General features: G+C 48.1%; 1 protein-coding gene and 1 long non-coding RNA gene across 2 annotated transcripts in view; one reads left to right on the top strand and one right to left on the bottom strand.

Annotated features, from left to right (window-relative positions):
- Positions 1-1,781: 1,781 nt before the first annotated feature.
- Positions 1,782-23,885, bottom strand: part of LOC310702869 — a 42,474-nt gene continuing 20,370 nt past the window's right edge. Inside the window, exon 2 of the long non-coding RNA XR_014523726.1 lies at positions 1,782-2,292. This is a non-coding gene — a long non-coding RNA (uncharacterized lncRNA). The remainder of the gene's footprint in view (positions 2,293-23,885) is intronic.
- Positions 10,654-23,885, top strand: part of ELP3 (elongator acetyltransferase complex subunit 3) — a 110,685-nt gene continuing 97,453 nt past the window's right edge. Inside the window, exons 1-7 of the mRNA XM_083494516.1 lie at positions 10,654-10,827; positions 15,924-16,023; positions 17,036-17,174; positions 18,539-18,609; positions 20,272-20,335; positions 22,365-22,433; positions 23,518-23,672. Coding sequence (XP_083350642.1) covers positions 10,809-10,827; positions 15,924-16,023; positions 17,036-17,174; positions 18,539-18,609; positions 20,272-20,335; positions 22,365-22,433; positions 23,518-23,672 — 617 coding nt within the window. The 5' untranslated portion in view covers positions 10,654-10,808. The remainder of the gene's footprint in view (positions 10,828-15,923; positions 16,024-17,035; positions 17,175-18,538; positions 18,610-20,271; positions 20,336-22,364; positions 22,434-23,517; positions 23,673-23,885) is intronic.

Raw genomic sequence — 23,885 nt, 5'->3', positions numbered from 1 at the left:
ACACGAGGAGGGGAAAACCTTGGAGAACCTGGGATTTAAATGCTACTCCGTAAGAAACCACCCCACGGCTACCTTTGGAAAATCTGGAATTGCTTGAGCTTCTCATTTCCTCAAATGAAAAGGGTAGCCCAGCTAAGGCTGGATTTTGGGCGACCTGGCAAACAGCAGCAGGCGCAAGTTTTATCTGATGCAATGAGACTTCTTTGCTCCTCCCTTTCTCCTCCTCAAATAACACATATACTCTCCAAATCAAATACTAGTTTTCTCATCTTCTCTCCTCCCCCTCCCCCCGTTGTTTTTCTACTAATAGTTTAATCTCTTTCAACAAAATAAGTTGCTAATCCAGTATCTTTCAAAAAAGAAAAGCATACTGTGGTGAGCATGGAGGTAGAAAATGTGATGTTAAAAGCCCCTAATCCATGGGTAGGCAAACTAAGGCCTGGGGGCTGGATCCAGCCCAATCGCCTTCTAAATCTGGCCCCCAGACAGTCTAGGAATCAGCATGTTTTTACATGAGATAGATAGATAGATAAACTTTATTCGCATTAGCTAACGGCCATAGCAACATAAAACAAGCAATATATACAATTAAAAAGACAACAATGGGTACAAAGGAGTAGAATGTGTTCTTTTATTTAAAATGCATCTCTGGGTTATTTGTGGGGCATAGGAATTCATTCATTCCACACACCCCAAAGTATAGTCCGGCCCCCCACAAGGTCTGAGGGACAGTGGACCAGCCCCCTGCTGGAAATGTTTGCTGACCCCTGCCCTAACCCTTCTTAGCTTCCCACCGCCTCTTCTGCACTTCTCCTAAGCCCGATGCTACTTAAAAGATGGGGTGGGGCTGGGTGACAGTGCACTTCTACAGTTGCTGCACCCCTCTACATAAATGCACATCTGGGGTGCAACCTTAACTCGGTCCAGTATATCTGAAGGAGCATCTCCACCCCCATCGTCCTACCCGGACACTGAGGTTCAGCGCCGAAGGCCTTCTGGTGGTTCCCTCACTGCGAGAAGCAAGGTTACAGGGAACCAGGCAGAGGGCCTTCTCAGTGGTGGCACCCGCCCTGTGGAACGGCCTCCCATCAGATGTCAAGGAAATAAACAACTTTCTGACTTTTAGAAGACATCTGAAGGCAGCCCTGTTTCGGGAAGCTTTTAATGTCTGATGCATTACTGTATTTTAATATTTTGTTGGATCCGCCCAGAGTGGCTAGGGAAGCCCAGCCAGATGGGCAGGGTATAAATAATAAATTATTATTATAAGCTTGCACCGGCTCCCAAGTAAATTTGGGGTGCTTCTCTGTTTATATCACAATGCACATAGAGGCTTGGATTCCTGTGGCATTCACTGCAGAAATGGCCTCTTGGGTGGAATCTACACGCATATTAAAAATGTTCTGAAAATGCTGTTGTTGTTTTTTAAGCGTTTTTAAAAATACAATGGATTTTCCATAAGGCTTACTATCGCCATCTAGTGTCACATTGTATATTTGAAACACACTTCAAACGTTTTATTTGCGGCTGTATAGTTGAGTCCTCGGACTGCATGCATGCCTAAAATACTAGGAAAAAGCCACCAATTGCTTGAAATGCCTCTGCAACGTTGTTCTGCTCTGGCTGTGGGGAAGTGGATAGATTGCTAGGCCAGCTTGCAGCATGTACCACTTCCTGGTTCGCCAAAGAAGCTGCTCTGCTTTAGCTACACAGGCTCATAAAAAGCCAAACCCTCTACTGCTTGGGGCAGGGATTAAAGTAAATCAGAATAGAAGAGGGAATTTTTTTGTAACAGCAAAGGGATTATGTTTATTGATACTTAGTTTTGCAAAGGGTCCCCCCTTTCCGCTCCCCTTGGCTTTTGCAAAATGCCATTGGAGTGTAGCTAGATTTGGCTTAAATGGGTATAGCTTCAGGCATCAGCAAGAATTCTTCTGTCAAGTGTGATGAGGTACAACAGAGCAGAGTTTTTAATGTAAGCTCTGTTATTTTCAATCCTTGGCTGTAGTCCTGGGTATAAAAGGGGCACATGGATGTGAAGAAGATTGCTGGTGTTTTTCTCCAATGAAGGAGAGAGCCCACCGCTTCCAAGGTAGCCAAAAATATATTCCTAATGCTTAGTCAGAATCTCCCTTCTTGCAATTTGAAATCAATTTGAAGGAGCGTCTCCACCCCCATCATTCAGCCCGGACACTGAGATCCAGCACCGAGGGCCTTCTGGCGGTTCCCTCATTGCGAAAAGTGAGGTTACAGGGAACTAGGCAGAGGGCCTTCTCGGTAGTGGCGCCCGCCCTGTGGAACGCCCTCCCATCAGATGTCAAGGAAATAAGCAGCTATCCTATCTTTAAAAGACATCTGAAGGCAGCCCTGTTTAGGGAAGTTTTTAATATTTAATGCTATATTGTTTTTAACACTTGATTGGGAGCCGCCCAGAGTGGCTGGGGAAACTCAGTCAGATGGACGGGGTATAAATAATAAATTATTATTATTATCTTAGCCACCCTCCTCCACACACATTCCAGCTTTTTGATATCCTTAAATTGTGGTGCCCAGAACTGGACACAGGACTCTAGGTATGGTCTGACCAAGGCAGAATAGAATTGGTACTATTACTTTCCTTGATTGGGACGCTAGGCTTCTGTTGATGCAGCCTAGAATAGCATTAGATTTATGTTATTTTTTTCTGCTGCATCACACAGTTGACGCATGTTAACCTTGTGATCTGCTAAGACCCCCTAGATCCTTCTCACATGTACTGCTGTCAAGCCAGGTGCCCCCCATCCTATATTTGTGCATCTGATCATTCATGCCTGAATGGAGAACCTTACATTTGTCCCTATTGAAAGTCCAGTTCTCGAACTATAGAATGATAGGATTGTAATCTGTTGAGGTCTTCCTGGATCCTAATTTCTATCATTTCAGAAGAATGGCACCATGTTTCCTCTCCATTGCCACCAGGGTGGCCAAGACAGCCTCAAATCCCATATTATTATGAATTCATTCAATTTTGTGGAGGGCACAGTTCGTTCTTCCCTGCAGACTTAAAAATCGCCTTGCTTCAGCTCCCATGGAGTTCAGAACCATGTAGCCAAGCCATCTAGAACAGTCTTCCCCAACCCTGTTGACCTCCACATATTGGACTACAGCTTCCATCATCCCTGACCACTGGCCATTCTGGGTGGAGCTGGTGGGAGCTGTTGCCCAAAGCATCTGAAAAGCACCATGTTGGGGATTCCTTCTTATATCCCATGCAGGTAGCAAAATCCATCCACTGTATGCCTCAAAGAAAACTAGATCTGACCTCTAAGCAAGTTGACCCTTCAGTGCTGTATTTTTCAGTACTTCCTTAGATGTCGCAAGCTAGTGGATGTGGGCTCTCTCCTTGTCAGTGAAGGATCCAGCTGAGGGGTAAGAGGTCAAAATGGCAGGAAATCCTGACAGATGTGGGCTGGTTCCCCCTTCCTCTTTCATATTAATGGGATTTTCCGCTCTTAACAGCTGTACTTAGGAAACCAGAACCTCTGGTCATCTCCATCCCTCTCTTTCCCATTACTGCTTGGATTGATTCAAGGTCATCTCCATCCCTCCCTTTCCCATTATTGCTTGTATCTTGTTTCAGGTTTTCTGGTTTGCTATCTCTCTGAAATAGGAAAAACAATTCTGTGTTTGTGCAAGGTTCACCTGTAGCAGAAACACTTGCATTGCTAGCATGGTTCCTGACCTCTACTGCTAACTGGTTCAACTTGCACTAAGCTCCTCATATATTTGATCTCCTCGTTTACAGTGCCCCTGTGTCCTCCTCGGTTTTGTTGTTTTAGCACCTTAACTGTGAGTGTACAAATGGATTACATAGCATCAATTTAAGTATTTTGGGGTATGTTTTTGTTTTGTTTTTTAATTTTTAATAAAACTGCCAAAACGAAAACCTAACAGTTTCCTGTGCTTCTTATTTTGGTTACTACTACTACTACTTTTAAACAGAAAGAATAAACTACAAAAAGTAAGCTTGGCGGCCATTATAGAAGAGAATATAGCCTCGCTGGACTGTCCAAGGACACACATAAGTTGGTCGGCTGGTGCTTCACAGCCAACCATCTTGCCTGCTTCATTAGAAATTGTGTTCAATAAAATTTGAAAATTTGGGCTCCTCCCACAACCAGAGAAATACAATTTCCCCTCCAGCACTTGGGAGACATGTCCCCGTGTCCCCAGTGACTTCGCCTACAGCAGTGGTTCTCAACCTGTGGGTCCCCAGATGTTGTTGGACTACAACTCCCATCATCCCTGAGCTCTGGCCTTGCTAGCTAGGGGTGATGGGAGTTGTAGTTCAACAACATTTGGGGACCCACAGGTTGAGAAAGGCTGGCCTACAGTTTAAGAGCAAGGATAGCCAAACAGGTACCCTTCAGATGGACCCCCAACATCCATCAGCATCAGGTAGCATGACCAGTGCTCAGATATGATGGAAGCCAGGGTCCAATAACATTCAGAGAGCACCACTTTAGCTGCCTAGGAATTCCTTTTTTCCTTTTTTTTTTTTTTTTTGTTTAGTCGTTTAGTCGTGTCCGACTCTTCGTGACCCCATGGAGCAGAGCACGCCAGGCACTCCTGTCTTCCACTGCCTCCTGCAGTTTGGTCAAACTCATACTGGTAGCTTCAAGAACACTGTCCCACCATCTCGTCCTCTATCGTCCCCTTCTCCTTGTGCCCTCCATCTTTCCCAACATCAGGGTCTTTTCCAGGGAGTCTTCTCTTCTCATGAGGTGGCCAAAGTCTTGGAGCCTCAGCTTCAGGATCTGTCCTTCCTGTGAGCACTCAGGGCTGATTTCCTTCAGAATGGATGCGTTTGATCTTCTTGCAGTCCATGGGACTCTTGAGAGCTGAGTCTCCTCCAGCACCAGAATTCAAAAGCATCAATTCTTCGGTGATCAGCCTTCTTTATGGTCCAGCTCTCACTTCCATCCTTTTTTCCTAGAATCATGTAATTGTAGAGTTGAAAGAGACTCCGAGGGCCATCTAGTCCAACCCCCTGCAGTGCAGGAATCTCAGCTAAAGCATCCATGACAGATGGCCAGCCAACCTCTGCTTAAAAACCTCCAAGGAAGGAGAGTCCACAACCTCCCTAGGGAGTCCCTTCCATTGTCAAACAGCTCTTAGCGTCTTCCCAGTTCATTTCCACAATTTTCCCAGCTTTAAAGACGTTTTCACTTTCTGTGCATTGCCAGGGCAAGTGAAAGGGGACAGTGTTACTTTATTTGGACTGGCTGGACGAAGAGTGGTGGGAGACACCAGCCAGGGAACCCCGCAAGGGAAATCCCAGAGGAGAAAGGCTCAGAGCCCAGGGATTGGTGGTGGGTCACAGAGGAGAGGTCAGAGGGGGGAGATTGGGAGGAGGGACTGGATATTGACGCGACAACAGGGTTTGGTGAGCAGGAGGAACCTGTGACGGAGCAGTTCAGACTCCGAGGCTGAAGCAGAGGATGGAGGTCAAGAGACTGCTGAAGAATCCTGGGAAACTCCCTCTCCAGCTCCAGGATAATGAGGAGAGCCAACCAGAGGCCAAAGGTGTGCAGGCGCAGTTTGTAGCTGCTTGGGAAACATCTGGGAGAGGAGGAGCCTTGGAAGAGGTGGAAGGCGGGGACCTTCTAATAATGATGATGATGATGATGATAATTTATTATCCCCTGCCCATCTGGCTGAGTTTCCGTAGCCACTCTGGGCGGCTCCCAATCAAGTGTTTAAAACAGTACAGATTAAATATTAAAAACTTCCCTGAACAGGGCTGCCTTCAGGTGTCTTTTAAAGATAGGATAGCTGCTTATTTCCTTCACATCTGAAGGGAGGGTGTTCCACAAGGTGGGCGCCACTACCGAGAAGGCCCTGTGCCTGGTTCCCTGTAGCTTTGCTTCTTGCAATGAGGGAACGCAAGAAGGCCCTTGGCGCTGGATCTCAGTGTCTGGGCTGAATGATGGGGGTGGAGACGCTCCTTCAGGTATACTGGACCAAGGCCGTTTAGGGCTTTAAAGGTCAGCACCAGCACTTTGAATTGTGCTCAGAAACGTACTGAGAGCCAATGCAGATCTCTCAGCACCGGTGTTATGTGGTCCTGGCGGCCACTGCCAGTCACCAGTCTAGCTGCCGCATTCTGGATTTATTGCAGTTTCCGGGTCACCTTCAAAGGTAGCCCCACAACCTTCAGCCCTGGCAACTGCTCCATAAGGGCAAGACCTACTAGGAAGCGTTGCTGAGTTGTATGCCGTTTCCTTGAATAAAGAGTGAACTGCAGTTGTACCTTGGATCCCAAACGCTTTGGTACTCAGACATTTTGGCTCCCGAACGCTGCAAACCCGGAAGTGACTGTTCCGGTGTGCAAACATTCGTCCGACGGGGCTTTCGCGGCTTCTGATTGGCTGCAGGAGCTTCCTACATCAGAAGCAGTGCTTTGGTTTTCGAATGTTTTCAGAAGTCAAACGGACTTCTGGAATGGATTCCGTTTGACTTCCTTTTTTAAATATAATTTTTATTAATTTTCAATTTAAACAAAGAAAAAACAATAAATTTCAACCATCATTCACATAACGTCTTTTCCACCGCTCTGCTGAGCGAAGACTTCCCTCCCTCCTGCCAACCGGTTTTCCTATTACAGTCCATATCTCACAGTTTCTTTGTTTTGTCAAATCCACATTGTAAGACTTATTTCAGTCCTGCTAATGCCTTCAGACTTCTACAGTTATTATTTATATACTCTATAAATTTACTCCAATCTCTTTGGAATTTTGATTCCTCCTGATTTCGGATTCTGCAGGTCAGTTTTGCTAATTCTGCATAATCCATCATTTTCATCTGCCACTCCTCCACCATTGGTAAATCCTGTAATTTCCACTTTGGGGCTAATAAAATTCTGGCAGCAGTTGTTGCATACATAAATAATCTTTGGTCCCCCTTTGCAATTTCCTTTCCTATCAAGCCCAGCAGAAAAGCTTCCGGCTTTTGGGGAAAGGTATACTTAAACATCTGTTTCAATTCGTTGTACATCCAATCAGCGCTTTGGTTTTCGAATGTTTTCAGAAATCAAACGGACTTCTGGAATGGATACCATTTGACTTCCAAGGTACGACTGTACACTGACAACTGAATTTGACCTCTTCGTTCTGACCCACATCTAACTCCAACCTTGACATAGAGTGACAACCTGGATACCAGCCTAGGCGGCTAAAATATGCTTTATGCCGGACTTCCGGGTTAGTGCCAACGGCTAATGGCGGATTCCCTCCAAGCTCCGGAGGGAATCGGCTCCGCAGGATTTGGGTCTTGCCGCGGCGGCGACGCGGGGACCTTAAAAATCACAGGCGGGGAAGCCTGTGAACCTGGTGACTCGGTTAAAAAATATAAAAAGGTTAAAAAATTGGGGATAAGAACTTGTTGAACTAACAATTTGAATTGGAATATAAGAAGGGGAGGTGTGGGGAAGTCAGGGAAATATGTTATTGAAAAATAAGGATTGCAAACTGTATATGTTTTTAATTTTTCTTTTTCTTTTTTTCTTTTTGGTTTTTTAATGTATTAAAATGGAAAATCTTTAATAAATATATATTAATGACTGAAAAAAAATAAATATAAAATATACTTTATGCCGCTTGAACTTCTGGTGACAATGATGGAAGCCAAGAACTCGCCTGAGCTTATCCTTCAGTGGTCTGCCAAAAAAACAACAACCCTGGATTTCCACCACCCCCCTCATTTGCTGCTCTTGTATGTGTTGCTCCCACCCACCAAGCACTTGTTGTTTATTTTGCTTTCTCTCCACTGGCTTCATTCTTCATGAGTACCCCCACCCCGTAAATCCCTTAAGGCCTATAAACTGCAGCATAATCCAGCTACAAATCCCACCTGGAGCTGCCAGACCCAACAAGTCCAGACATCCCTCTTGTGCATTCCTCCGATGCCTTCACAAATCCTCCAAGCCTCTCCTTTGGAAATGCTCTGATTGGAAGAAAAAAAAACTTCTGGCTGCTTTGACTAAAACAGGAATAGCTAAAGCTAAATTAACTGCTTTTATGCAGAACGTAGTGGCTGTGACTCAACCCTGCCCCTCAGCCTCAACACCTCCAGAGCTACCCCTTCCCACCCCATCCAGTGCTATTTTTCTAGAAAAAGAGGTACAGCAACTTGCCATCATCATCATCATTTATTATTTGTACCCCGCCCATCTGGCTGGGTTTCCCCAGACACTTCCAACAAAGTTGGGCGGCTTCCAACAAAGATTAAAAATACATTAAAATATCACACATTGAAAACTTCCCTAAAGAGGGCTGCCTTCTAAATGTCAGGTAGTTGTTTATCTCTTTGACATCTGGTGGGAGGGAGTTCCACAGGGCAGGCGCCACTACAGTGGTACCTCGGGTTACATACGCTTCAGGTTACAGACTCCGCTAACCCAGAAATAGTACCTCGGGTTAAGAACTTTGCTTAAGGATGAGAACAGAAATCGCACGGCATCGGTGGGAGGCCCCATTAGCTAAAGTGGTACCTCAGGTCAAGAACAGTTTCAAGTTAAGAACAGACCTCCAGAACAAATTAAGTTCTTAACCCGAGGTCCCACTGTACTGAGAAGGCCCTCTGCCTGGTTCCCTGTAGTTTTGCTTCTTGTAGTGAGGGAACCGTCAGAAGGCCTCGGCAGAACAATGGGGGTGGAGACGCTCCTTCATCTCTCTTGTTACCTTATAATGCCGATGGCGCCCACCTAAGAGGTGCCTCGAATTCAGTTTCAGAGAGTTCCTGCTGGGGGAAAAAGCCCTGCATAGAGCTGCTAAGCTTGCTTTTCACTTTCCTAACTCCATTTGAGAAGCCACTTCTGTTCTGCAGGCCTGCTCTGCACCCATTTTCACCTTCATGCCCATGTCTCTCCTCCCCTTAGAAACCTGTATCTTCCTCCTTCCGTAGGTAAAGGTAAAGGGACCCCTGACCATTAGGTCCAGTCGTGGCCGACTCTGGGGTTGCGGCGCTCATCTCACTTTATTGGCCAAGGGAGCCGGCGTACAGCTTCTGGGTCATGTGGCCAGCATGACTAAGCCGCTTCTGGCGAACCAGAGCAGCGCACGGAAATGCCGTTTACCTTCCCACTGAAGGTTTTATCTATTTATCTACTTGCACTTTGATGTGCTTTCAAACTACTAGGTTGGCAGGAGCAGGGACCAAACAACGGGAGCTCACCCCGTTGCGGGGATTCAAACCGCCGACCTTCTGATTGGCAAATCCTAGGCTCTGTGGTTTAACCCACAGCCCCACCCGCGTCCCTCCTTCCATTTGTTGTTGTTGTTTAGTCATTTACTCGTGTCCAACTCTTCGTGACCCCCTGGACCAGAGCACTCCAGGTACTCCTGTCTTCCACTGCCTCCCGCAGTTTGGTCAAACTCATGCTGGTAGCTTCGAGAGCACTGTCCCACCATCTCGTCCTCTGTCATCCCCTTCTCCTTGTGCCCTCCATCTTTCCCAACATCAGGGTCTTTTCCAGGGAGTCTTCTCTTCTCATGAGGTGGCCAAAGTCTTGGAGTCTCAGCTTCAGGATCTGTCCTTCCAGTGAGGACTCAGGGCTGATTTCCTTCAGAATGGAGAGGTTGGAGAGGTTGCAGTCCACCCTCCTTCCATACACTGCAACTAATAAGCACCTTTTCCACCTCCCAACCAATTACAAATTCACCATCCCCAGCTATTCTTCAGGCCCTTTCATGCCCCTGCTTTCATCTTCACCCCCATTCCTACACCTCCTACTCCCTCCTTTTTTGCAACCCCCTTTGTACCCCAATGTTCACCTTCACCCTTCTTATCTCCCCCTCCTCACTTTCCTCAAATCTCCCTTGCACACAGACTACCCCCATTTCCACGCACCATCCTCTTTCCTATTCCGCAGCCCTCTTTGCACACATATCATGATGATCTATATTACTATATATTTTTAAGTCGAACAGAATCTTAAACACAAGCCTGTAAATTAAGTGTTCTATTAGGGAATGCTAATTCCTCCGGCGTGTGGGTGTTATACGCATAGGGGCATTTGCTTATTAATAAAAGAAATCTTCTATATCACTGTGGAACTTCGCCTTGAAGACACCACATGGTCTTCAGGATCATAGCTGTCAACGTTTCCCTTTTTTGAAGGGAAATTCCCTTATTCCGAATAGGATTCCTCGCAAGAAAAGGGAAAAGTTGACAGCTATCTTCAAGATACCGTGCGAGTTTTTGACAGCTGAAATCCAGTTTTAAATTGTTGTCGGATCAAAGGGGCCGGGATGGAACGCCCTCGACCAATCCCTTTGGCTGGGAGGCGGAGCCAAAGTCAGATCAAAAAGGGATGGATGGAAGGCTCTCGACCAATCCCTTTGGCTGGGAGGCGGAGCCTAAGGAAAACCAAAAGGCAGTGATGGAACGCCCTCGACCAATCCCTTTGGCTGGGAGGCGGAGCCCAAGTCAGATCAAAAGAGCCGGGATGGAACGCCCTCGACCAATCCCTTTGGCTGGGAGGCGGAGCCCAAGTCAGATCAAAAGAGCCGGGATGGAACGCTCTCGACCAATCCCTCGGCTGGGAGGCGGAGCCAATGCCGGATTGGCTCAAAAGCTCGGCAAGGCAAGGCCGGGCGGGCAGGTGTGCGCGTGCGCGGACCGCTTTACGGCAGCGAGGCGGGCGGTTGCCCGTCAGTGCCTCCTTCTTCCGCCCTTCTCCCTTCGCGACGGCGTCGTGAAGACGGAGGGCGCTTGACGGCCAGCCGGAGAGGCAACCTGTGGGGAGCCGTGAGGGGGGCAGCGTCGCCATGAGGCAGAAGAAGAAAGGTAAAGGCGGTTGGCAGTGGGGGGGGGGTCACGTGTTGACGGGGAGGGGCCGGTTTCTCCTCTCACCCCCACTTTCTGTGGGGATTTTTTTTGGGGGGGGGTCTTTCTCTGAGGCTCCCTCCCCCCCCTCAGTTCAGGGGGGGCGCTTCGTGAGAGAGGCAGCAGGCCTCCCTCCTCCTCCCCCCAACAGTTTCAGGATCAGGCAGAAATCCTTCAGGTGCTGCTGGAGGGGGGGAGAGAAAGGAAAGAGGGGGGGGAGAACTTCGGGACTCTCTGCCTCATGATATATAGATATATATATAGATATGTGTGTGTGTGTGTGTGTGTGTGTGTGTATATATATATATGAGAATTTTATTTATTTAATTATGTTCTTATGTTACATCGGTACACATTATCATATTGCATCGCAAGGCTTATTATAGTATAAATTTCAACATGCATAGAAATCCTTCAGGTGCTGCTTGGGGAAGAACTTCGGGACTCCCTGCCTCATGATATTTATTTATTTTATTTATTTATTAAAGTTCTTATGTTATATCAGTACAGTGGTGCCTCACAAGACGAAATTAATTCGTTCCGCAAGTTTTTTCTTCTTGCGAGTTTTTCGTCTTGCGAAGCACGGTTTCCCATAGGAATGCATTGAAAATCAATTAATGCGTTCCTATGGAGACCGCCTTCAGACCAGGTCCAGGGACAGTCTGTCCCCAGACCTCTTCTGAAGGCTGGCGGGGGGAGAAGGACTTTTCTCCCCACCGCCAGCCTTCAGAACAGCCTTCTGAAGGCTGGCGGTGGGAAGAAAAGCCCTTCTCCCGCCGCCAGCCTTCAGAAGAGTTCCCGGAGGGCTGCCTAGGCTGCGGATAGCAGCCTGCTGCCCGGTGCGAGGCAGACATCTGCAGCTTGGGGTGCCCTGCAGGACTTCCCCGCAGGGCTCTCCAAGCTGCGGATAGCAGCCTGCTGCCCCGCACGAGGGGTGCTCTTTAGCAGAGCGCCCCTCGCGCGGGGCAGACATTCACAGCTTGGGGAGCCCTGCAGGACTTCCCCGCAGGGCTCTGCAAGCTGCGGATAGGGGTAGCAGGCTGCTATCCGCAAGCTGCGGATAGGGGCAGCAGGCTGCTATCTGCAGCTTGGAGAGCCCTGCGGGGAAGTCCTGCAGGGCTCCCCAAGCTGCGAATGTCTGCCCCGCGCGAAGGGCGCTCTGCTTAACAGCGCCCCTTGTGCGGGGCAGCAGGCTGCTATCCGCAGCTTGGAGAGCCCTGCGGGGAACTCCTGCAGGGCTCCCCAAGCTGCGAATGTCTGCCCCGCACGAGGGGCGCTCTGCTTAAGAGCGCCCCTTGCGCGGGGCAGCATGCTGCTATCCGCAGCCTAGGCAGCCCTCCGGGAACTCTTCTGAAGGCTGGCGGGGGAAGAAGGACTTTTCTTCCCACCGCCAGCCTTCAGAACAGCCTTCTGAATGTTGGCGGTGGGGAGGAAAACCTTCCTCCCACCGCAAGTCTTCAAAACAGGTCCGGGAACAGAGGAGAAGCGCTGCGTGCCTTCCCCTCTGTTCCCGGACCTGTCCTGAAGGCTTGCGGTGGGAGGAGGGCTTTCCTCCCCACCGCCAACATTCAGAATGCTGTTCTGAATGTTGGCGGTGGGGAGGAAAAACCCTCCTCCCACCGCAAGCCCCGGGAACAGAGGAGAAGCGCTGCGCGCCTTCTCCTCTGTTCCCGGACCTCCCACCACAAGCCTTCAGGACAGGTCTGGGAACAGAGGAGAAGGTGCGCTGCGCTTCCCCGCTGTCCCAGGAGATTTCCCTATGGGCTTTCGTCTTGCGAAGCAAGCCCATAGGGAAATTCGTCTTGCGAAGCCTCTAAAAGTCGGAAAACCCTTTCGTCTTGCGGGTTTTTCGTTTAGCGAGGCATTCGTCTTGCGAGGTACCACTGTACACGTTCTCATATTACAGTGGTACCTCAGCTTAAGTACTTAATTCGTTCCGGAGGTCCGTTCTTAACCTGAAACTGTTCTTAACCTGAAGCACCACTTTAGCTTATGGGGCCTCCTGCTGCTGCTGTGCTGCCAGAGCACGATTTCTGTTCTCATCCTGAAGCAAAGTTCTTAACCTGAAGCACTATTTCTGGCTTAGTGGAGTGTGCAACCTGAAGCATATGTAACCTGAAGCGTATGTAAGCCGAGGTACCACTGTACATCACAAGGCTTATTATACTATAATTTTCAACATGCATAGAAATCCTTCAGGTGCTGCTTGGGGGAGAACTTCGGGACTCCCTGCCTCATGATGTTTATTTATTTATTGAAATTTATTTATTTAATAAAGTTCTTATGTTACGCCGGTAAACATTATCAGATTACATCACAAGGCTTATTATACAGTGGTACCCCGCAAGACGAACGCCTCGCAAGACGGAAAACCCGCTAGACGAAAGGGTTTTCCGTTTTGGAGGCGCTTCGCAAAACGAATTTCCCTATGGGCTTGCTTCGCAAGACGAAAGCCCATAGGGAAATCTCCGGGGACCTCTTTTAAATGCTAGCGGTGGGGAGCAAAGCCTTCCCCCCCCCTCCGGCCTTCAGAAGAGGTCCAGGAAGGCTGGCGGGGGCCGAAAGGCTTTGCTCCCCAGCGCCAGCATTTTAAAAGCAGTCCGGGATAGCAGGGAAGCGCTTCCCGCTATCCCGGACGGCTTTTGAAGGCAGGAGAGGTCCGCGAAGCCTGGGCGCGCTGAGATCAGCGCGCGCAGGCTTCGGGATGCCGGCAACTCTCCCCAAGCAGCGGGAACGTTCCCGCTGCTTGTGGAGAGATCCGCGAAGCCTGGACGCGCTGAGATCAGCGCGCGCAGGCTTCGGGATGCCGGCAACTCTCCCCAAGCAGCGGGAACGTTCCCGCTGCTTGTGGAGAGATCCGCGAAGCCTGGACGCGCTGAGATCAGCGCGCGCAGGCTTCGGGATGCCGGCAACTCTCCCCAAGCAGCAGGAACGTTCCCGCTGCTTGGGGAGAGATCCGCGAAGCCTGGACGCGCTGAGATCAGCGCGCGCAGGCTTCGGCATGCCGGCAAGTCTCCGCCAGCAGTGGCAGCGCTGCCGCTGCTGGCGGAGCGGTCCGCGAAGCCTGGGCGCGCTGATGTCAGCGCGCGCAGGCTTCGGCATGCCGGCAAGTCTCCGCCAGCAGCGGCAGCGTTGCCGTTGCTGGCGGAGCGGTCCGCGAAGCCTGGGCGCGCTGATGTCAGCGCGCGCAGGCTTCGGCATGCCGGCAAGTCTCCGCCAGCAGCGGCAGCGTTGCCGCTGCTGGCGGAGCGGTCCGCGAAGCCTGGGCGTGCTGATGTCAGCGCGCGCAGGCTTCGGCATGCCGGCAGAGGTCCGCGAAGCCTTGGCCGGACAGCTTTTGAAGGCAGGCGGGGGGAGCAAAGACTTTCGCCCCCGCCAGCCTTCAGAAGAGGTCCAGGACCTCTTCTGAAGGCTGGCGGGGGGCAAAAGTCTTTGTCCCCCCTGCCTGCCTTCCCAGGGGCTTTTAAATCGCCCCGAACAGCGGAGAAGTCCTCCGCTGTCCCGGGGCGATTTTAAAATGCCGCCCGCCAGCATTTTAAGATCGCCCCAGACAGCGGAGAAGTCCTCCGCTGTCCCGGGGTTTTTTAAAATGCTGGGGGTGGGAAGAAAAGCCCTTGTCCCCCCCCCCCCAGCCTTCAGAAGAGGTTCGGGGGACAGACTGTCCCCGGACCTGGTCTGAAGTCGGTTTCCCTAGGAACGCATTAATTGATTTTCAATGCATTCCTATGGGAAACCGTGCATCGCAAGACGAAAAACTCGCAAGAAGAAAAAACTTGCGGAACGAATTAATTTCGTCTTGCGAGGCACCACTGTACTATAATTTTCAACATGTATACAAAGTTTATATACTAACAGAAAAGAAAAAACCGAGGACAAAAAACTATTTCAAAATCATAAATGTACCAACACTTTGGACTTCCTGTCTATCCCGTTGTATATTCCTTTTTTTACAATGAATGTACTCTTATTATTGTATATTTCTTTACATTTTATCTAATACATTCCTATATCCATATGTACCCTTGGTCTTATTTCTCAACTCAGTCTCTCTCCAGCATCAATTGAATGCAAGCATAGATAGCGAACCTTTACTGTATTTTTGAACATATATCTTACATCTATCCCACTTTTCCTTAAATTTTTGTTTTGAGTTGCCTCTCCGGCTATTTGTCAACTGCGCCATTTCAGCAAATTCTTGTAGCTTGTTACGCCAATCCATTATTGCCGGGATGACTTCTTCCGCCCCTTTGCCACCAAAGCTCGAGCTGCAGCCCAGCCGTTGCATATAAAAATCCCTCCCTAAAGGCATTTGGGATGGGACTCCTTGCCTCATGATAAGTGGGCGGGCGCCTTCGCTGTGCCCTTTTCCGGTTAGGCTTGGGGCTGCTTCTGAAAAGCCGAAACATCAAGCTGTCCCAAAGAGGTTGCTGCCCCCTGGGCTGGTTATAGGGAGCAGGCTTCATAGATCTATATGTCACAGAAGAGGAGAGCTGGAAGGATCCCAAATGGTCATCTAGTCCAGCCCCTTGTGATGCTGCTGGGGAGAAGGGGGCTCCACTCTGCTGGCTATGGGTCTGTTTCTGGGCAGAGGTCAAAGTGCTGGCGCCTGTTGTGGGAAGCTCCGAAGCAGGACCCGAGTGCGAATGCAGCAACCGGCAGCCTTTTGCTTCTTGTTGCAATGGCCTCGGTCCAGTATACCTGAAAGAGTGTCTTCACCCCCATCGTTCTGCCCGGACGTTGAGGTCCAGCTCCAAGGGCCTTCTGGCAGTTCCCTCGCTGCGAGAAGCCAAGTTACAGGGACCCAGGCAGAGGGCCTTCTCGGTAGTGGCGCCCACCCTGTGAATCGCCCTCCCATCAGATGTCAAAGAGATTAACAGCTACCTGACATTCAGAAGGCATCTTAAGGCAGCCCTGTTCAGGGAAATTTTTAATGTGTGACATCTTTGTGTATTTTTGGTGTTTGTGGAAGCCGCCCAGAGTGGCTGGGGAAACCCAGCCAGATGGGTGGGGTACAAATAATATATTATTATTATTATTATTATTATTATTTATTTCAGGAGACCTCAGCCGGGCAGAGCTGATGATGATGACCATCTCGGACGTCATCAAGCAGCTCATCGAAGCTCACGACCAGGGCAAAGACGTCAACTTGAACAAGTAAGTTTGGCCGGCCGGCTGCCGTCTCCAGCTCTTCTCTCTCTTTTTAATACATTTTTATTGGTTTTTTAACATATTAATTCTAACATTCATACAACATAACTTCTCATCTTATACAACATTTTAGGACTTCCATCAACACCTCTGATGATTTTCCGTTCTTTCTCACTTATTATGCATTTTTTAATTTCCTATTTACTTTAATTGTCCTTAACTAATAATTTTCCTCATTATCTTTTTTGCAATATTTCGAATAATACACCTGACAAAACTTCTTGCAAACCTACTACAACATTAGGAAGAACTTCCTGACAGTAAGAGCTGTTCGACAGTGGAATTTGCTGCCAAGGAGTGTGGTGGAGTCTCCTCCTTTGGAGGTCTTTAAGCAGAGGCTTGACAACCATATGTCAGGCGTGCTCTGATGGTGTTTCCTGCTTGGCAGGGGGTTGGACTCGATGGCCCTTGTGGTCTCTTCCAACTCTATGATACTAGCGTAATTTGTTCATCACAGTTGCTTTTCAAATAGTCCGTAAATTTACTCCACTCTTCTGAGAATTTCTGGTCCCGCAGGTTTCGAATCCTCCCTGTTAGTTTATCTAATTCGAAAAGGATATATCAAGAACTCTGGCCAAAAGTTTCAATATAAGGAATAATTCCTACTCAAGAGTTGAAATGAAAAACGTGTGTATTCTGCTAAGAATAACAGTTTGAAGCTAGTAGTAAATTTAAACACAACGTGTAAGTACGATAGTTTTAAAGTAATGGTAAGTTTGGATACAACGTTTAAGTACAGAAATAATGTAGTTTCAAATATACAGTGATATAGTTTATCTAATTCTGCATAGTCCATCAATTTCATCCTCCATTCTTCTTTCGTCAGTAGTTCTTCTCGCTTCCTTTTTGGTGCCAGTAATATTCTTGCTGCCGGTCTCCTGCTCTTCTCTGACGTTTGTGTATGCCCTTTATCCTCCCTGTATAGCACCTCACTAAATCACACTCTCTTCTTTTCAAGGATAAAGACCAAGACAGCTGCAAAGTATGGGCTTTCGGCACAGCCCCGCCTTGTGGACATCATTGCTGCGGTGCCGCCCCAGTATCGCAGAGTGCTGGTTCCCAAACTGAAGGCAAAGCCCATCCGTACTGCTAGTGGGGTAGGCCTGTTCGTTGTTTGATAAGGGGGCTTCCTGGTGTTTTAGACTGGAGTGTCCATCAGCCTCAGCTAGTGTAGTCAGTGGTCGGGGATGATGGGAATTGTAGTCCGAAACATCTGGAGGCCACGTTCATTATCCCCTGTGACATCAGTCAGTGTTGTGGTCTAGTTGTGGGGTGTGAACCCAGGTGCCTGAAGTTCATACCCTCAATAAGGAGAGGTCTTCACAACAACTAACCCAGACCCTGTGATCATCATCTGAGGGCCTCCTATAAGGAAATTCTGCCCTTGGTATGTTCATTTTCCACCTCTCCATTTTGATTCTCTGGCCCCATATCTGCACAAACTTATTATCCCCAAATACAGATGTGCTTTTACACTTGCAAGACTGGATGTTTTGCCATCTGCGGTACTTGAGGGTCGATTCCAAAAGATCCCGCCTGAGAAACGTCTTTGCCCCTGTGGAGATGGTAACACCGAAACGGTGGCACATGTCCTCCTGTCTTGCACGCTCTACAAAGACCTGAGGAACGAGATCATCACCCCATTTGTACTAACCATCCCAGGGCGCTCAACCACTGCCACAATGTCCTTTCTTCTATCAGATCAAAATGAGCAGATAACAGCAAAGGTTGCTAGGTTCGTAGCAGGGGCAATCAGAATAAGGGCCACTAACTGACGGCTGATTCAGGACTTTAAATTGTGCTCTTATATCAAATTTCCTTTTCTGCGTATACTGTAATGTTTTAATGTTGCTATGGCCATTGGCTAATGCGAATAAGGTTTTATCTATCTCTGTCTGAGGGCCTTCCTCATGTGCCTCCACCATGAGAGGTCCAGAGGGTGGCATCCTGGGAACAGACCTTTTCTGCCATGTCTCCCCATGTGTGGCATGGTCTCCCCCAAGGAGACTCGTCCGGCACCTTCATTGCCTATCTTCTTATGTTCCCACAGCAGCTTCCCATGTTCCTAAAAATGACTCAGTTGGACACTCATTTCGGTATAGGGTATTCTGCACAAGGCAGGCAGTTGTGAAGTACAGTGGTACCTCAGGTTACATACGCTTCAGGTTACAGACTCCGCTAACCCAGAAATAGTACCTCGGGTTAAGAACTTTGCTTCAGGTTGAGAACAGAAATCATGCTCTGGCGGCGCGGCAGCAGCAGGAGGCCCCATTAGCTAAAGCGGTGCTTCAGGTTAAGAACAGTTTCAGGTTAAGAACGGACCTCCGGAACGAATTAAGTACTTAACCTGAGGTACCCCTGTACGTACATCTTTCCGTTCCTTTAAATGTAATGATTGTGTTATTTTCTTCTCAAGAGAACTGTGATAACTTCTCTGCAATGCTTCTCTCCTTTTTTTCAGATTGCTGTTGTGGCAGTGATGTGTAAGCCTCACAGATGTCCACACATTAACTTCACAGGAAACATTTGTGTGTAAGTAGAGCCGTGGAATAATCAGAAATGTTGGCAGGTTGTGTTGTAGACAACTGAAATGTAAGAACCTAAGAAGAACCCTGAACTGGATCAGGCCCATAGGGACCCATCTAGTCCAGCATCGTGTTTTCCCAGTGACCAACCAAATCCACCAATGGGAAGTGCTCAAGTAGGATCTAAGTGCAATAGCAGTGCTCTCTGCTTGTGATTCCCACTGCCTCCCGCAGAGGAGGTATATGTCATACAACAGGCATAGGCAAACTTGGCCCTCCAGATGTTTTGGGACTACAACTCCCATCATCCCTGACCACTGGTCCTGTTAGCTAGGGATGATGGCAGTTGTAGTCCCAAAACATCAGGAGGGCAGAGTTTGCCTATGCCTGCCATAGAATCACAGAACAGTAGCATTGGAAGGGACCCAAAGGATGATCCAGTCCAGCCCCTTGCAGAGCAGGAATCGCAGCTAAATAACGTTCTGGTCTACTGTTCATCTCCCTTGATTAAAAGTGGGACGGGAAGTAAATCTTCATGAATAACTAACTGTTTAAGGAAAGATCTGTACTCATCACTTCAAAGAGAAAGATACAGTGGTACCTTGGGTTAAGAACTTAATTCATTCTGGAGGTCTGTTCTTAACCTGAAACTGTTCTTAACCTGAAGCACCACTTTAGCTAATGGGGCCTCCTGCTGCCGCCGCGCCGCCGCAGCACGATTTCTACAATACGATACGATACGATATCTTTATTGTCATTGTCCCTTGCAGAACAATGAAATTGAAAAACTACATAAAACTACATAAAACTACCACAAACCTACATAAAACTACATTAAAAAATCTGTTCTCATCCTGAAGCAAAGTTCTTAACCCAAGGTACTATTCCTGGGTTAGCGGAGTCTGTAACCTGAAGTGTATGTAGCCTGAAGCGTATGTAAGCCGAGGTATTTGAATAGTCCCTGACCCCAGCCAGTTGTACAATAATGCACAGTAATTAACTGGAGGTTTCATCCAAGACTAACTAGGGTTGTCCAGTCAACACTCTCTTAGTGGCTTCAGAGTGTCTGACTAGGACCTAGGAGATGGGGGTTCAAATCCACTCTACCATGAAGTTCACTGAGTGACCTAAGGCCAGTCACTGCTTCTCAGCCTAACCTTCCTCACAGGGTTATTGTCAGGATTAAATGTGAGGAGGAGGAGAACGGGGTACCCCACCTTGGAACAAAGGTGAGAGATAAATGTAATAATCAAATAGGTAACACAAGCACCTTTCAGTGGGGAATGCCCACCTTGTGGGTTTTCCCTCACTGCTTTTGGGCCCTACAAATGGGCAGAATCTCCTGCTGCCTCCAGATGGTGGAAGAACACGCCAGCTTTCAACCAGCTTCCCCCCCCCAACCCTGGGTGCTCTCTGGATGTTGCTGGTTCCCATCAAGCCCCAGCCAGCAGAGGTTTCCGTGGTCGGCGATTATGAGACACATCACCCAAATATTTGGAGAGCACTAAGGTGGGGGAAGGCTAGCTTAAACCGTCTGCCTCTGCTTGACTCTGTGCTCTGATGGTGCTCTGATGGTGTTTCCTGCTTGGCAGGGGGTTGGACTCGATGGCCCTTGTGGTCTCTTCCAACTCTATGATTCTGTGACTCTGTTTTTCTCTTGAAAATGCAGGTACTGTCCAGGGGGTCCTGATTCTGACTTTGAGTATTCAACACAGTCTTACACAGGATATGAGGTACTGCTTTAAAGACTCTGTGGGCCCTTCTTCAGGGAAAGTATGTTTACTCAGTGCTGGGCGTGATGCCAGAAATTTTACTGGGGGGGGGGCCAGCAGTTAAATGTGCATGTTTTTCAGTGCATGTGGCACTGGTGGCTTGTATGCGATGTCATGTGACACTAGGTACTGTATTTTTTGCTCTATAAGACTCACTTTTTCCCTCCCAAAAAGTAAGGGGAGGTGTGTGCGTCTTATGGAGCGAATGCAGGCTGCGCAGCTATTCCAGAAGCCGGAACAGCAAGAAGGAATGCTGCTTTCACTGCGCAGCGATCCCTCTTGCTTTTCTGGCTTCTGAGATTCAGAATATTTTTGTTCTTGTTTTCCTCCTCCAAAAACTAGGTGCGTCTTGTGGTCTGGTGCGTCTTATAGAGCGAAAAATACGGTGAATGCTTGGTTTTTAAAGAGGTTGAATTGCCCTAAACTATTCAGCATCTACATAGGCTGATCTTGCAGGTCCTCTCTCGCCCTGCCTCCCCCATACTAGATTTCATCAAATATGGACTTAAATTATAAAGGGGTAGCCTAGTTTATCTCACTACCAAAGAACGAATAATAAACGAATAGAAAGAGAACCTACCCAACTGACGCTGACACAAAACCCCACACGTACACTATATAAAAGAATATTAGTTTTACCACCCCTCCTCTCCCCCAACCTTATACAGTGGTGCCTCGCAAGACGAAATTAATTCGTTCCGCAAATTTTTTCTTCTTGCGAGTTTTTCGTCTTGCGAAGCACGGTTTCCCATAGGAATGCATTGAAAATCAATCAATGCGTTCCTATGGAGACCGTCTGGGGACAGAGGGGAAGCGCCACTCTGTCCCCTCTTTTGAAGCAAGGGGCGGAGAGGAGAAGATTGCTTCTCCCCGTTGCCGCCCTTGGTTCAAAAGGGGTCCGGGGAGAGAGGGGAAGGCGCTGCGCCTTCCCCTCTGTCCCCGGAGCTTGCGGGGCTGGCAACGGGGAGAAGTGATCTTCTCCGTGCCGCCCCTTGCTTCAAAAGAGGTCCGGGGACAGCGGGAAGCGCAGCACTTCTCCCCGCCACCCCTTGCTTCAAAAGAGGTCCGGGGACAGCGGGGAAGACAGCGAAGCAAGCCCATAGGGAAATTCGTCTTGCGAAGCAACTCGAAAACGAAAAAACCTTTCGTTTTGCGAGTTTTTCGTCTCGCGAGGCATTCGTCTTGCGGGGCACCACTGTACAGTACTCAGCACTAATGTCTCATAACAAATGTAACTGATCTGTAGAAAAGACCTTACAACCTGCAAAAAGAGACAATGCATGCACTTTTGTAAACCAAGGAAAAATAATAATTAAAGGCCTTTTATTGGCCACTAGGTGGAAACTTCCTTATGATGAAAGCCAAAATCATATCGGGATGGTCACCATGAATCCGGGACCCTGATGATGGGAGCGTGGCCTCAATTCGCTGCTTTGAAATTAATTCATTGTCTACTCTTTTTAAGCCCTTGATCATTATGGTGTCAGAGCGGCGTTGAGAGTTTGAGGTGCAGACCTTTCTAACTGGCTTTTGTCTGTTTCTTGCATACAGTAAGCCTGCTGCTTACACTGGGGTTACGTTCTGGTGATGGCACCTAAAGCCAAAACCTTGTAGTCGGAACTCAATGGGTTCAATGGTGGCTAGGATTGCCAAAGTCATTTTCCCCAGAAACCCTGCTCCCTTTCTGACCGCTGACATTTTATTTTTATTCTATGCATGCAAAGCTGAATGTACGTAACTTGTGGGCTTATCGTACTGATGAATGCTTTTTAAATAACTTTGAATTCTTCTGACTTTATTGAATCGTTTTGATGAATCTGTTGTTGTTTGCTCTATTTATATGCTACTACGTTTGATAATCTAGTGATTGCAATGTTTGTTTTTTTAATGCTGTTGTGATTATTATGAGCTTTCTTGAGCTCAGCAGTTGTTGCAAAAGCAGACTACAAATATTAAATCAAAATAATGTACCTCTCCTTGCTTCCGGCAGCCAACTTCCATGAGAGCCATCCGTGCCAGGTACGATCCGTATCTCCAGACCAGGCACCGCGTTGAGCAGGTAAATACTTGCTAGGATGAGAAGAAAGTGTCAATGTCTCCTTGATCATAAAGACTGTCATGATCTTGTTTGCCATATTATTATTTTTTTAATTATTTATTTGGTTTTCCAAATTAGCGGTTTACACTCACATATCCAACATACAACAAAAAAACAAGATTCCAAAGAATCTCTTGGACTTCCCTCCTCCCCTTTTGTGGGTCCTATTGTTAGTCATTTCCTCCTGCATCTTTTATAAGAATCCAAATCTTTTACATCTCCATTATATCCAAAATTCACCATTCACTTGTGGTCTCTCTGTGTGGTTTGGGAGCTGCACAGTCAGGGAAAAAACAATGCTGTCCAGGGTTGTAAAGACTGCGGAGAGAATAATTGGGTGCACTCTTCCCACCTTGGATCAAATCTATGCTTCCAGGTGCCATAAGAAAGCTGCAGAGATAGTGCAGGATAGTGCGCATCCCGGAAATGATCTCTTTCAGCTTCTGCCTTCTGGAAGAAGGTACAGGGTTATAAAGACTAGGACTAGCCGCCTGAGAAACAGTTTCTATCAATATGCGATTTTGGCTTTAAACGCAGTGTAAGGTAGTCTTTATGGGAGTATATTGTATTTAATTATGGGGTATCAGTTTTTAGGGGGCTAACCAGGCTGGGATAGCAGGCTTGTTGGTTTTTGAATGTCTGATGGAGGTGTTTTTTTGAATTTCGTTGTTCTGTATGGGACAATGTCAATAAAGATTATCGTATCTTATCCTGTGAAGTGCTTTTCAGGCACCCCTCATGGATGATGGTCCCTGCAAAAACACCCTTTCACCTGAGACAGGTTTTTACTTGCCCCATACCTGTTATATATGATGTCAGCTGTAGGGTGTGCCTTGGCCAAAATGGCCTCAGGAGCCAAATGGAGAGATCTGGATGTCCAGCGATCGTTTTTCCCCTCCAGGAGTTGCCCAGAGTGGCCGGGGCAACCCAGTCAGATGGGCAGGGCACAAGTAATGAATAATTATTATTATTTCAGCTTCTGCACCTCCCTATCTTCTGAAAGCCGCAAGACAGCTGTCTCATGTGTTCATCTTACTTTTTGCAGCTGAAGCAGTTGGGTCACAGTGTGGACAAAGTGGAGTTCATTGTGATGGGCGGGACGTTCATGGCTCTTCCCGAAGAATACCGGGATTATTTTATCCGCAACTTGCACGACGCTTTATCGGGCCACACCTCCAACAACGTGGCAGAGGCTGTCAGGTAAGGTGCCCCCTCGGTTGCAGGCGCTGAATGGCCGTTCTCGTTTTTTGTGTGGTTGGCTTGGTTTTCTTGCATCGGGAAACTACGCAGTGTAAGGAGCTGCGTAAGGCAGCCTTCGTCAGCCTGGTGTGCTTCCGATGTTTTGGGGCTGGGCTTCCAACTCCCATCAGCCCTGGCCAGCATGGCCAATGGTGAGGGATGATGGGAGTTGTA

The sequence above is a fragment of the Podarcis liolepis genome (genome assembly GCF_965112155.1).
Source record: "Podarcis liolepis genome assembly, chromosome: 3".
Lineage (NCBI taxonomy): Eukaryota > Metazoa > Chordata > Lepidosauria > Squamata > Lacertidae > Podarcis > Podarcis liolepis.
Note: the sequence above shows the minus strand (reverse complement) of the source record. Positions and strands in the feature narration are given on the sequence as shown.